The 15,722-nt window shown below is 40.0% G+C and overlaps 1 protein-coding gene across 7 annotated transcripts in view; it reads right to left on the reverse strand.

The window, feature by feature from the left end:
* Positions 1–15,722, reverse strand: part of RIMS2 (regulating synaptic membrane exocytosis 2) — a 213,156-nt gene that overhangs the window by 38,326 nt on the left and 159,108 nt on the right. For all 7 annotated transcript variants that reach the window (XM_036436629.2, XM_036436632.2, XM_036436631.2 and 4 more), the window contains one exon: positions 11,777–12,003. In XM_036436629.2, coding sequence (XP_036292522.1) covers positions 11,777–12,003 — 227 coding nt within the window. The remainder of the gene's footprint in view (positions 1–11,776; positions 12,004–15,722) is intronic.

A 15,722-nucleotide genomic window follows, 5' to 3' on the forward strand; every position in this document is an offset into this window, starting at 1 on the left:
ATGTGTTTGTGTTTTTATAAACCTTTCTGTATCATTTCTATGCCCAGTAATCAGAACTTCCGACAAAGAAGTACGTGTGATGTTGGAAGGTGTTCGCTGTGAAGAAAAGGGTTTTGTATTGAGTCCGGTAGGTTTTACCAAAGCAAAGGCTTAAAGAGCCTGGCTGGTCTTACTTCTACAAAATCTCACGATTCCTCAACAATAAGTAATATACGTAAAACACGGTTACATTTACTCCCGTAATTACTGACAAAGTCATTTACTATCATTCAGTAAAAACACCTCCAGCCAAACAAAAGGATTTCATGCCTCCAAAGAAAACTTTAAGAACTACTCAACATGCTACTTTCAATGTTAAAAAGCAAGAGATTTAGTTTGCAAGTAGGTACACAATCTAAATAAAAATAGGTACATTTCTATGCGAGCTGTGAGCACGGTGACAGAATAAAAGACTCCAGCTTTGAAACGGTTCGGTCTCACCTACGCATTTGTTTTCTAGCCTCTCTGAACTCTGCATTGACATTTCGCCAACAGCAGGAGGCGACTGAGCTGTCGCATCACGAGGCTCCTTGAGATTTATTCTTAAACGCACTATGGAGTGCCGTTATTCTATTGCTCACACTACAAGCGCTGAATAGAAATCCTCACAGAGAAGATGACAAAGTGCCTGCGTGAATTCTCTTGGAATTTACAAGAACATACACTTTCCACACTTACACTGCCGCAAAAAGCTTGCCTCATTAAGTCTGTGAAGGAAAAGGTAAGAACCATATAAAAACTTTTACACAGATCGCCTTTCTCTTGAAAGGCGACCCTTTGATTTCTTCTGAGAAAGTGTATTAATAGTAAAATCCTCTAACTTGAGACGTGAGACGAGGATTATGGTTTTGTTCCATGGCCCAGTCTGCCAACGCTACTTCTTCCCATCCTCTTCTTTTCCCCAGACCTCCCGTGGAAATAGGTTCTTTCTCTTATTTTCCTTCAAGATACTCTTTCCCTTTTCCTAAACTTCGGGAACACCAGCAGAATGCTGGAGTCCTGCTGGGCTTTCTTGGATCCTGACTCGATCCTGGAACAGGTAAAAGGCCGAGGTGATGGAATATCAAACACTCTCTAGCGTGGGGCAGGAAAACAACCTGGCCTCACGTGGAGAAGCCTTCTGCATGCAAACCCCGAGGAAGGAAGGCCTAGAAGAACCAGAAGATGGAGGAGGTGGAAGGCATGAAGGCCACAGGCTTACACATGCCACGGGGGCCCTTGGAGTTCTGAGAATGGAGTAACCTTAATGGTCAGCCCAATAGACAAAGGGAATTACTGATCCTCCCCTCCTTTTTCCTCACCCCTGACTCCCTACCCTGCCAATGCTAGATGTCAGACGCCTTTAAATAGAAACAGACTCACAGCTACAGAGAACAGATGGATGGCTGCCAGAGGGGAAGGCACTTGGGGGACTGGGTGAAAAAGATGAAAGGGTGAAGCAGTACAAATGAGTAGTTATAAAAACAGTCACGGAACATGGAGTACAGCATAGGAAATACAGTCAGTAATGCCGTAATAACTATGTATGCTGGCATGACATGTAAATGTAACTAAATAAATTTAAACACATTTTCATTTATTCATACAGATAAAAAGATACAAATAAGGCCATTATAGTTCACACAAACCAGGATTCACACTTAAAATATTTTATAACTCACCAGTCAGAACAGATGTATTAGTGCACACAAAAAATAACAGCAGTAAAAAAACAAAAAAACAAAAAACACACACACAACTTTTACAGACCATGAATTTTCTGTTTATTTCTTCTCTACTATATACTTTTGCTAGAATCTGACTTCTTAGCATGATATGTATATGTGTACATATATGTTAAGAGAGTTCCTAAACACAGTACTTTTCAAGGAAGGAGGACGATACTCAGTTAATTTTATTACTTCTACAAATAAATCTTTGATTAAAGATGTATAGAAATATATCACATTACTTAAATTTTTACTGAATCTTTTAGGATTAACCAAACTAAAATAAAAAGTCATTCAATAGCAACTACTAATAACCACTATACATTGATTTATTTGGAAACACTTCCCAACACAGAGGTTAAAAGAGAAACCATAGAGACTTGAGACTACAGTCAGTGAGAATTTTCACCATCTTTCATGCTATCCAATAAAAGTACAGTTTCAGCCCTAACCAGTTTGGCTCAGTGGATAGAGCGTCAGCCTGCAGGTTCCATTCCGGTCAAGGGCATGTACCTTGTTGTGGGCACATCCCCAGTAGGAGGTGTGCAGGAGGCAGCTGATCGATGTTTCTCTCTCATCAATGTTTCTAACCCTTTATCCCTCTCCCTTCCTCTCTGTCAATAAAATATATTAAAAAACAAGTACTGTTTCAGATGTCATGAGGCAGGTAAAAGAGTTATAACAAATCATGTTCTATAAGCTCTTAACCTATGATTACATAAAGTGTAGATACTTTAAGAAGAATAATTTAAGCCCTGGCAGGTGTGGCTCTGTTGTTTGAGCATCATCCCATGCACCGAAGGATCTTGGTTTGATTCCCAGTCAGGGCACATGTTCAAGTTGTGGGCTCAATGCCCAGTAGAGGGTGTGCAGAAGGCAGCCAATGGATATTTCTCTTTCACACTGATCTCTCTCTCTCTCTCTCTTTCTCTCTCTCCCTCTCCACCCCCCTCTAAAAAAAATCAATTAAAACATATATAAAAAAGAAATAATAGTTTGTAGAAAAGAGAAAGTCTTTACACTTGAGAAGTGTATTTGCCATAGGTACCACTTATTTAATTAAAGCAATTCATCTCTGGCTAGATCACACACCTTTATCTCCCCCAACTCCTCTTCTCTATCATTGCATTGCTCCTCTTCCCACCACACTTATTATCTCATTAAATTTACCACCTAGCTAGTTCTGAATGGCATCTTTCTGATTCAGTTATAGGATGGATCAGAGATACTTAAAACAGTGAGGAAGACCATTTTGGTTCTTAGTCAACCCACTTGAAAAATAACAACTACAGTTACGCAACTAGGTATCAATGAGATATACAACTGAATAATCAGAGAAAAGCGTTTTGTCTACTTCTTCTAACTTTGCGTTTTTGTAAAAGCATATGCTACAATTTACATTTGAAAATGTTTAGGTATTTTCCAAAGTATTCCAAAACATATTCACTCTAAGATATGCTTCACTGACCAAAATTACTCAGTCAAAACGACTCATGGAGACATTACAGATTGTATCTTTCTTTTGAAAAGTCACAAAGCACATAAACATAACAAATGACTTTAAGAAGTCCTGCAATTTAAAAAAGCCACGTATTAAACCTATTTAACCACATTTTCTATTTGTCGACAAAACATCAGTTTTCTGTTTATTATCTGTTGGCACCTGAAGATCTATAGGATACACTTCAGAAAATGTTACTTTAGATAAAAAAATTCATTTTTATAATGTCTGATAGTGTCCATTTTTAACCAGAAACACATTTAAATGAGAAAAGTTAGAATGCAACAGACACAGAAGCCCTTAATACATATTGCTTCTGATCACTTTGTCCTTGTTCCTGTCACTTTGTTAATTCATTTAAAAAATTTACTTCTTCATGCTTTTGAAAATATTGATAGCTGGAAATAGATCTCAGGCTGGCCAAAGACCCAATGTCATATAAATACATTAAACAGTACCATGACCTTAAAAAGCAATGAATCACAGATTAAAGTTTATGCTTCAAAGAACTACAGAGGATACAGTACAAGTGGAAACAATTTTACTCTCTCATTTGACAACATGACTTATAGAATGCCTATTTTGGGTTGGGAAAGGGGAAAAAAAAATCACTGCTTCTCCTCCATCCCTTAAAAAGCAGAGAGTCACACTGATCCATTTTCTAAAGCAGGAAAGAATAAGTGGAACAACATTTCGGAATAGATCTCAAGTCACTGGTTCAATTAATCTGTGATGGATCTGAGCTGAGGCACCTTGAAAGTACCTTGCAGGAAGAGAGGAAATCATTCTCAGAAGATCTGAATTTGTATTTAGAAAATCTAAAGGGAAAACTAAGTAGAATTAATGAAAAAAAAAAGGTATTAGAATTAATCAGTAAGGGGGCCTCATAGAAGATTGAAAGCACCATTTAAATAAATAATTTTAATAAATATTAAAAATAACCACTTAGAAAATGTATTAGAAAAAAAGATGGTATTTCCAATGGTAATAAACGTTACAAGATACCTAGGACTAGGTGTTTTTTTTGTTGTTTTTTTTAAAGACCGTGGCATTATGACAAAACTGGTTTGGCTCAGTGGATAGAGCATCAGCCTGTGGACTCAAGGGTCCTGGGTTCAATTCCAGTCAAGGGCATGTACCTTGGTTACAGGCATATCCCCAGTGGGGTGTGTGCAGGAGGCAGCTGATCGATGTTTCTCTCTCATGGATGTTTCTAACTCTCTATCCCTCTCCCTTCCTCTCTGTAAAAAATCAATAAAGTATATTAAAAAAAAAAAGATTGTGTCATTATTTATTACAAATAAACGGTGGCTTCCCATCTGCCAAAAACGGGTCCTGTTTTTACATGTGTGTTGCGGTTCTGAATGTACAAGAAAGGGTCATGTGCTTAGTTTGTCCAAGCTCACACGCACATCTCTAAGTATTTTAAAATTAGAACAGTCTCCTTTTGAAACAATCTGTTTAGATTCAGGATTAGTAAGAGTATAAAACTGATGAAATACAGTGATAGAAATTAGGAAGTGTGACAGAGCGCCATAAGATATTTTTTAAAAAATTACAAAATGTTACTGAAGGACATAGAAAGCCTAATCAATGGAGACAGCCTATAAGTCTGAATAGAATGAATCAATAGTATAAAGATGCCAATTCTCCCCAAATTAGTCTAAATTTCAATGCAATTTTAACTGTACAGTTTTCCAAGAAAAGAAAATGAGAGTAGTTGAGAGAATTTTGAAGATAAGCAAGATATGGATAGTCTTGACCTATGAATTAGTGAAATAAACAACAAAAGAAAATTAATATTTAAAACATTATGGTATTGTTTCAACTTCTCAGATTAATAAAACAGAATAGGAAATCCAAAAACAACAAAAATAACAAGTTAAATATACAAAATATGGGATATTTTATATAAATAAAGTTTGGGTTATTCAATGAATTACATAGTTTTAACCATCTACTTGGAAAAATCAAAATTTAGATTTCTCCTTTTCACCATCTACAAAAGAAATTCCAGATGCATAAAAACCTCATACACACATCAAAATGAAACATAAAATTTTATAGTTTAAGAGAAGGGAAGGTTTTACCAAATATGACACAAAACCAGGAAAATGGGCACAGACAGAACAAGTATTGCATAGGGGAAAAAAGAAATTAAAATAATTACTAAACCAGTAAGTGGTGGAAATATTCTTAACCTTATCAATAATCAAAGAATGTATTCCATGTTGAGTACTAAATAAAGTGAAAATCTGTACTAGCCTGGCAAAGATGAAAAGAAATGAACACTGATAAGGCTAAGAGCGGGTCAAAAATAATCTCTCTCAAAGGGGATAGGAATGGCACCGTACTTTTAGGGGGTTATTTGCAAATATTTTTCTAAATTAAAAATGAGCATGCCCTTTTAGCTCTTCTACGCACATAAACTATTCCACACGTAAGTCCTATACACACCTAGAGGAGGAAGGAGGAGAGGGAGAGAGATTGGAAGCCGGAGGACTTGACCGCCACTGCTGGCTTTGGAACGATCCTAGAAGCTGCGAATGAGCCCCAGCAGAGAAACGGGGACTGCCCTCCAGTCCCACAAACGCGTGCAATGGAACTGTGCCAGCAAGCAGAGGCTGGGAAGAGGAGTCCTCCCTAGAGCCGCCAGAAAGGAGCACGGGCCCGCCAACACCTTGCTTTTGGCCGTGGGAGACTCGAAGCAGAGAACCAGCTGAGTCACACACTGTGTCTGCACTTCTACCTACAGAGTGTGAGGTCCTAATTCGGTTGTTTTGAGCCTCTACATTCCTGGTCATTTGTTACAGTAGCAATTGGGGGGCCTAATCCCTCAGACTCTGGCCCAATCTCTTTTCCCCTCTGCTTCCATGTGGTAGACACCATCATTATTAGGGTTTCTATCATATCTTCCCGGAAGCCTGGAATCAAGAAAGCAAGGCCCAACGAGAAATGCATTATGGACACACTATTGTGAAATACCACTGTGCCTCGGTCTTATATCTACACATCCTGTGTGTGATTATATCTACACATCTAGTGTGTGGTTCTTCCTCCTTGGCCTGCGTACCTACTTGGAGGAGACCATCTTGAAGCATTTAAGTTTATTTTACCTTTAGAGTCATTTATGTTAGAAACATTTCTCAGTAGCATTTCATCTTAGCTGACATGTAAAAGATAGAAATTGACCATATATTTGTGAGATCTTATTACGCAGAGAATCAGCTTAGTTCTGAAAAAAAAAAAGAATGTATTACAGATAAGGTATATAAATTTGCTCTCCTAACGTACTCCCTACAAAAATAGCTACTATGCACAATATAGTTATACATTTAAAATAAATTTTCCTGGTACAAAGGCAGCGTGATTGCGTTTTTAAAACAATGAAACTAGGCTTTTTCTTTGCTTCATTATTACTCAAGAAATCCACGGAACCTTTCTGCTTCGATTTCACATTCATGGAATGATATTACCACCTATCTTATTCCACTAGTGAGAAAAGCAATTCAAGTTTGTTTTTTAAATGTTATCTCATTTAGATGCAAATGAAATATGTTATATGATTGATCATAATTACAGTGAATTATACTTAAACATATTATTGTTGACTGATTTATAGGCCCATATTTCAATATAAATTCACTGGTTGCATTTTTCCTTATGTCAAATAACCATACTGCTTATATAGTAAGTAAATATTTATAAAGGTTGCTAACAATAGAGTAGGAGTAATATATAACACCATGTGCTGTTTCTGCCATTCTCAGATATCAATTCTAAAGTACATATAACTTTTTTAAAAAAATTTTAAAAATATATTTTATTGATTTTGTACAGAGAGGGAGAGAGATAGAGAGTTAGAAACATCGATGAGAGATAGACATCGATCAGCTGCCTCTTGCACACCCCCTATTGGGGATATGTCCGCAACCAAGGTACATGTCCTTGACTGGAATCGAACCCGGGACCTTTCAATCCCCAAGCCGACGCTCTATCCATTGAGCCAAACCGGTCTTGGCTAACGTACACATAACTTCTAAACAGTAGTTAAAGAGGAAGCCTCGTGGAAGTCAAACGACAGTCATTCAATTATTCCTGCTTAATATTTTTCCTTAATATGAAAATTACGTTTACATACTTTTTTTCTTTTCTTCATTATGGAAAGGCTCGCCTTGTATTTCCATAGCTACAGAGATACTGTTACTCTGAAAAATGCCTATAATTTCATAGCAAGGAGAGAATAAATAAACTGATAATTTAAAGCACCAGACTAGGGCCTGGGAGAAGGAAGCCATGCCCGTTACGATCGACAGCCAGGCGAGGACCAGTGAGCGGAAACAGACTGGCAGGTACCACAGTAATGGCGATAGTGATGGTGACGGCAGGCGAGCAAGGCTCCAATCCAATCAGAGAAGCCTTCTGCACGGTTCCTGACTGTTAGCTTATTACATAAGAAATGGACTTTTGAACATGTACTTACTTTCCAAATGAGTAAGTCAAATAGAACACAGATTCTTAAATAACCTTTTTTTTTTTTTTTTAAAGAAATCTTTTAATATATTGAAGTCTATAAGTCTAACCAACTGTTGTTTCCAGTAAGATAATTTAACCAGCGACGGGTTGAGGGAAGAGCTCGGTTTGGCTGACAGCAGGTCAGAAACCTTTGGTCATTGTCTTCCTTTTGGCCCCGCTCTGATCCCGGGACAAATGACTGCGGGCCGAGGGGGCAGAAGGCCCCAAAGGGCACGGACTGAGCTACTTCAAACGTCAGTGGGACCGGAAGGGCTGTGAGAGGGGCCAGTGGCCGCTCTTCTCCTACCTCTGGCCACCGTATCTCCTTTGGGAAGGAGGGTCTGGTTGAAACTCGTAGAATCAGAGATGCCTCCTTTATGAGCACAATACTCCCCCCCCCCCCCCCCCCCGGTTCTCTGTGTTTTTTTCTGCGATTATTTCCTGTCTTTACATCTTCCTATGTTTTCTTCTACTTCATTACATGTTGCCTCACCATCAATTGCCTCATCAGAACTTCCCGATTTTGTGTCAAACTTCTCTCTCAGCTCTTGGCCCACTCTAAACGATCATGAAGCCTCAAATAAAAAGCAATAAATTCCTCCCATACCAGAGCAAAAACAAACAAAAGCCCCACCTTTTTGGACTAAAAGCTGCAGAAGTCACATTCTTGTGTCAGTGCTGAACTTTTAAGCCTAAGAAAAGTATCCGAGACCCACTTTCCCGCTATTTCAACGTCAAGCTTACATCTAGGTTAAACTACAATCTATTCCCACTCTCCCTCATAGTATATACCTCGTATACAAAATAAAGGTCCTATACAGTTGAATGTAAATGCCGTTTCAACTGATCATTTGACTTTCAGTTGTTTTTTAACAGAAACACACACACACACACACACACACACACACACACACTCACACTCACACTCACACACACAATGACAACACAGGGTAACTATTTGTGGACTGTATGAATAAATATAGAGATTGTCAAACAACCGAACACAAAGAAAGTGCAATGTTTTATACCACTCAACACTGGTTACAACCCTCTTGGGAGCAAAGTATCCAACGAGAGCAAGGGTGGGTGAACAAATGAGCCAGACCAGGCTGGCATCTCCTATGCTATGCTTTCAAGTCACATGGTACTTTTCCATCAAGGCAAGCTTTGTAATTGCAACTAATTATTATTTCATTTGTTCAGCCCTGTCACTCCTTCCCACTGCACATTCACAGCAAACGAGGAGGGACCCCCGTTAATATGCACCCTGGGGCCAGCCACGGAGTAGAAACCCAATACATATTTACCGAGTAACTGTAATGTTACGTTGTCAAACACACCGAATAAGGTAGTGAGTAAGAGAGTCAGTTAGAGAACACACAACTTCACCCAACAGGAAAATGTTAGAAGAATTTGTCCACTTAGAGCAGCATCAGAGAGGAAAGGTGAATTCTGCCTTAGTGCTTCTCATGCTACAAAATCTTTGAGACCAGCCGAAACCGGTTTGGCTCAGTGGATAGAGTGTCGGTCTGTGGACTGAAAGGTCCCAGGGGCATGTACATTGGTTGCGGGCACATCCCCGGTAGGGAGTGTGCAAGAGGCAGCTGGCCGATGTTTCTCTCTCATCGACGTTCCTAGCTCTCTATCCCTCTCTCCTCCTCTCTGTAAAAAAAATCAATAAAATATATTAAAAAAACAAAAACAACCCCTCCCCCCCCCCACAAAGTCTTTGAGACCAAATAGCTTTCAGAGCTCAAAGGGGCAGTGAGCCAACACTCCTGCTTTTCCACATGTTGGAGAAATGGACGGTTGTTACTCCTGGTCGAGTTTTACACCGTTCCGCTCGGGCTTTATTATCTTTCCAGCAAATACCTGCCACCGTCTCTTTGGAAGTCTTCCCAGTAGGTAACTGGAACAGGATCCAACTGAATAAAAAGCAAGTAGTAGCTCCATATGCCTATTCAGAGTGTATGGAGATTTCATTAACAATGGCCTTGCCCCTCCTAGCCGGTGTGTCTAAGTAGGGTGTCGAACTCAATCAGAGAAGGGGCCAAAATCTAAAATCCAGCCTAAATCGCGGGCCGAATGGTTTACTGAACAGGCATAAACTGTCATTGTGATGGAAACGCAGCGGAGTGCAGTGATGACAGCGCGGTGCGGGCCACATTGCAAGGCCTGGAGGGACGGATTTGGCCTGCGGGCCTTGTGTTTGACACATGTGGAGCATTGCCCTTGCACCAAAGGGTCTCAGGTTCGGTTCCCAGTCGAGGGCGCACAGCTCAGTCGCAGGCTTGTTCCCTGGACTGTGGTTGGGGTACATTCAGGAGGCAACCAGTTGATGTGTCTCTCTCCCGTTGATGTTTCTCTCTGTCTGTCTCTCTTCCTTCCACCTCTCTCTCTTAAAAAAAAAAAAAAAAAAAAAAAAGATCAATGAAAAAAATATTCTCAGGTATTAACAACAACAACGAAAACAAGCCTTTACCTTAAAATTGCATTTCTGTGTATATGCCGATGTTCAAAAACCTTAAAGCATTTATTTTAATAAAGTTTAAAGGCTTCTTCTGAATGTCCTACAATTAAACTCATTATGGAATCAATTATTTAAATACCACATATTCTCCTGTAGTCTTATTATTGTCTGTTTTAGGTTTGTAATTTTTTTAAATTAATAAACCTTATTTTTAGAGCAGTTTTTGACTTATAGGTGTTTATAAATTGTAAAGAGAAAAGTGCAATAAATTAAGTTCTACCAGAGAAATATATTAAAAATGTCAAAGGCTAACATTTATCATATTAGTACAACACAGTTAAAACAGTTAATTATTTATAAATATTAGCAATTAAAAATCATTTAAATATGATCTTTGTGCTCATAAATCAAATTTCTATTTCTATATTAAATTGCAAAATGACATTTTGAAACGCAGAATGAAAAATTCTTGTAACAATCCTATTAACTATAGTGAGTGACAACCAGGTTATAAGGAATACCATCCAATAACTATTTCAATATAATATCATTCCATAAGGCTCAAATTCCAAAATCGCCATTATAGTTTGTAAAATCAAGATCAGCCGGGTCCAGGGAATCATGCACCTTTCCATTTTTTTCTGTGTTGCACACTTTCATCTTGACTTTTGCGTATAAGAACCCCCTAGTATTCAAACATAAATGAGACTTCACCCGCTTGCCTATAACTTATTTGCTGTAAAAGAAACACCCCATTTCATGCCTTTGTTTGTTAGTGAAGTAGAAGATACACTATTATTTCCATGATACCAGGGAGTTCATGTTTAATTATCAACACCCATTTGAAAAAAAAAAAAAAAAAGACATTGCTTCGACTCGCGGATGTCTTAATTGCTAACAGAGGCTTTCCAGCGGAGGAGCAACTGCGGCTAATTTACTTTGGGAGGTGTGGCTTGGTGACTGGATGTTAAACTAGCAAAGCATTGAGTCTCTTCACTGTCAGCAGGAAATCCCTCCAGCCCTGCTGCTGCTGCCGGAGAAGGCTGGTGCTGGAAGCGTTAGCGGGGAAATAAGACTGCAGGGAGGACACGGGTAACACCGGTCAAGGCTGCTTACAAACTGAAAAAGAAGCGAGGCTGTCAGCAATAAAAACAGGTTATCCGCGCAGAACACGAGGCATGGTCATCTTCACCACTGGATCTTGCTGGGACTGACAATGACCCGGGCTGGCTCCAGCTGGAGAGAGCTACAGGGAAGCAAACAGCGTCCAGGCCAGAGCATCTTCACGAAGGACCAGCGGCCGGCCATCAGGGGGACCACGGCTCAGCCCCCCCTCCCCCTCCCCCTGAGGAAGAAAGACAGTCAAGCATTGAAGCAGGTTCATCCCTGCAAACCAAAGTCATGGTTCCATGTGCCCCTTTCCCCCTGCAACAGGCCCTGGTGCGCACCTGTCACCGCGGTAACATCATGAGCGAGAGAAAAAGCATGTGCAATGGTCACGACCGCTCAGAGCTGAATCCAAAGTAACGGAAAGAGGCCTACCGGTCTGGCTGAGCTGGGAGGCGCTGCGGCTCTTCCGGGAGAGACCCACAATAGCTACCATTTTGGCCCCGATGCTGGAGCGGCGCTTGTGGGGGCCCAGGGCTTGTGGGGGCGCGCTGCCCGCGCCCCTCTCCAGCGAGCAGAGGTCGCCGCTGATGCTGGTGCTCTTGGTCATGTTCTTCCCCGCCGCGCCCGCCTGGCGGCTCTGCATTTTGGACGTAAAGACACTGCAGGCCGGTGGGGGGGTGGGTCGGTAAGGGTGAGGACCGGAGGAAAAGGGAAAAGACAGAAAAGGCAGTTTAGAGGAAACGTCTGAGACCGAATGCAATGCTATCCTAGTTTATGGGGCCTATGACACTATGTCAGATGGTCACAATAAGGTCATGAATGGGCCTTCCTATTCAGGGTCGAACCGGAACATGAATATGGAAAACGGACTCATCATTTCATGCCTGGTGTCAAAGAAGACGCCGGTTTGCATGGCCGGAGGAAGAAAAAAATTCATGGGAAGCCGAAGCCGGTTTGGCTCAGTGGATAGAGCGTTGGCCTGCGGACTGAAAGGTCCCAAGTTCGATTCCGGTCAAGGGCATGTACCTTGGTTGTGGGCACATCCCCAGTGGGGGGTGTGCAGGAAGCAGCTGGTCGATGTTTCTCTCTCATCGATGTTTCTAGCTCTCTATCTATCTCTCCCTTCCTCTCTGTAAAAAAATCAATAAAATGTATTTAAAGAAAAAAAAAAATTCATGGGAAATCGGTGGGCTGTCCTGCACGTGGAGATAGGCCTTGAGGGTGTTTCCACAGCACTGCCCTCCTGCTGACTCACTGCTGCCTTCAAAAAGAAATGCGATTGGAGAGGGAAAATTTCACCAAAAATGGCAAAATCACAGCACCCATTGCTAAGAGTGGCCCTTTCAAACAAGTTTTTTTTTCTTTTTACTTTTATGAAAAACCTAATGAAGTTGATCTAGCAGTAGCGAAATTTTCTAACAGGGATCGATGTTTTCATTAGCTTTGAGTTAAAAATCATTTATGCCACTTCATAGAGTTTCATATTTATTGGCATAAGTCTATATTTTTTTTTAAAAAAAGATTGTCCTCTTGTATTCATTTGGCAAAGAAACATCATCATCCTTTTTCTAGCCGGTGGTCAGAAAGCAATCAGTGAGTGCAGGAGGCGGCGGTGAGCTGACTGCTGATCTGCGGGCCTGGATGGAAGTGACCAGAGAGAGGTCCTGGGTTCTCTCCTGATAGCTGCCTGGGCAGGCGGTGGAGGCAGGAGGTAAAGAATGTGGGAGCAGGCTTTCCATGTAGCCCCATAAACCTGGGAGAATGTGAAGGAAGCAGCCCGATTGGCAGAAATAGGAAGACTCATTTATGTATCACCCGTTTTTGGCTAAGTATGAGAAAGTTTACTTTGATTCTGATCAATCGGAGCATATAACACCTAATTATAGAAACAAAATTAAAAATAGAAAACATGAGAAGTAAACGTATACATCATTTAAAGCATGAAAATAAAGAAACTGACCCACTGAGGTGAGCTCTAATCTCTATTCAATTTCTTGGTGTTAGTGAAGAAAATGGTTTTCTCTATCCTAAAGTCTGCTAAAAGCAGCTTGTCAATTTTATTAATGTATATACATTTTCTCCAAAGATTTAAGAGGAAAAAGGCTCAATACGAAATTTAAAAAAATACAGTAAAGTGTATAATTTTAACCATCACATTAGTTTCAACAAGAAATGAGGCATAAAGAGAAAGAGAGAGAAGCAAGCGAAGAGAACAGTATATATGCTTCTATAAAACCCAAATCGATCCTTTCCAAGCTTGTTTGATTTTGCTATTCTTTAATAAGCAACAAAAACAAAACATTTTAGAGGCATATAGACATGGGCTTGAATCTCAGCTTCGATTTTTTTTTTTTGAGTTAACTGCTCTACTCTGAGCCTCCACTTCCTCTAATTTATAAAATTAGAATTTTCCTTCCTTATTTTCAATAATAGAGATAATATGTCTGAAGTAAACATTCAATAAATGGAAATTATGGTAATTATCATTGGGGATATGGGCAACAGATAAAATAAGGTTAAACATGTATTATATAAATACATATCAGCATCGATAGAAATAGTATTTGCAACTATAAACTTAAAGTGAAATGTTTTGAGATGAAAATGTCTAAAACTGTTTTCATGCAGCCAGCATTATATAAGGGCAAGCAAACTACACTAGGAGTCCTGGATTCTGGTTTGTACTTTGGCGTTAGAGACTGATCTTGGGAGTGTTGTTTCCCTTTATGGAGTTTGGTTCCCTTGCTTAACAAGTAAGAAAACCCAAGTAAGCACTAAGCAGGATGCCAGACATATGAGTTCCCAAAACTATTCTCTTCTTCTTTCTCAATATCGCCATCATCACCACCCTCCTCCACTAAGCATCTATTAAGCATCATGAACTGGAATATCTGTAAGGTCCCCTTTAACTAGTGAATGCTTTGCTACTCTAGGTATCTCCTGTTCCAGGGACTCTGAGGAAATACACAGAATGCAACGTAAGATTTTCCTAGTACTCTGCCCTCATGGCATAGAAAAAGCTAAGTTTTTGGTTGAGCAAAGGCCTTGAAAACAATAACATGGGCCCATAGTCACAGTAACCTAGAGTTCCTGTTATGTAAGAACTTGTACCCCAAACATACATTTCTAGAAACCCACCTACTTATCTATCAGGGAAGTCAAGGATATACTCACAACATATGGCTTACTGGACCATGTCATTTTTGCATTTTAATTTTCATGGTTCGATATAAAGGGCACAAAAAACTTGGCCAAAACCAAACGGATACAATAAAATACTAAATGGGAATGATAAATCAGCGTGTAGGATGATCTTTTAATTACCATTTGGTTTTAAGGAAGTATACCTCTCTTTAACCTAGCAATTTGGATAATGCTTTAGTAGCTACAAGAAAGGGTTGTTAGAAGTTTTGTTCAGATGGCTCTACTTTTCCTCTCCTTGGGACTTTGAGATCGCCAGGGATGAGGTTATAAACAGCTGTGCTGGAATGCTGTTCTGAGGGAGGGAGACTGATCTGAGGGCATCACTATGGGCTTATTTTACTGTCCTCAGGGGATGTCACCGAAACCTAACGCAAACAAGCCATCAACCCCACATCTTAAAGTTCCCGGGCTCTTGACTTATAGGATACTTCTATAACACCCCAAGACTCTGCAAACACGGGTGTCATTTGGAATGCGCACTGTGCTTATTAAAGCAAAGACCCATGACATCACCCATTACTTTAAAAGACAGCATTTGAAAGGGTCCAGTAACAGAATACATTTCCAATGTTGCTGGTGGTCCATTGACAGGTTTCCGAGGGGCTATTTGGCAAATGTATTAAAAAAAAAAAAAAAAACCTTAAAAAAAATAAGCCGACTTTTTAACCTACCGATTCTATTTTAGGTATTGATCCTAAGGAAAATCTTCGCAATGTGTTCAGAGTTAGCAAGAATGAGATTTATGGAGAACTGATTACGATAGTAAAATAAACACACAAGGGAAAACCCCATAAGCATTCAACTATAAAGGGTGTCTTGAATAAGTTATGTTCATCAATAAAATAGAATGTACCTTTGAAAATGCTGTTGTAAATAAAGATTTATGGACAAAAAAAATATGTTCCTGACACGGAGAAAGGGATTAAGGCGATGGCTATAAGCGAGTGATAGAAGGGCAGGTAGCAATACACAGTGTGGGTTTGCTGGCTCCTGTTCTGGGCAGGACAGAGCAGGAAGACACAAAGCTTCCTCATGCTACTCACAATGGCACAGAGCTTAAGACATATGAATTGGTTTATTTCTGGAATTTTCCATTTGATATTTTCAGACTCCAGGGAACAAACAGTGACAGTGAAACTGTGGATAAGGAGGCTGGGGGGCGGGTGGCTCCTAT

Source organism: Pipistrellus kuhlii, unplaced genomic scaffold, assembly GCF_014108245.1.
Source record: "Pipistrellus kuhlii isolate mPipKuh1 unplaced genomic scaffold, mPipKuh1.p scaffold_m20_p_14, whole genome shotgun sequence".
Taxonomy (NCBI): Eukaryota; Metazoa; Chordata; class Mammalia; order Chiroptera; family Vespertilionidae; genus Pipistrellus; species Pipistrellus kuhlii.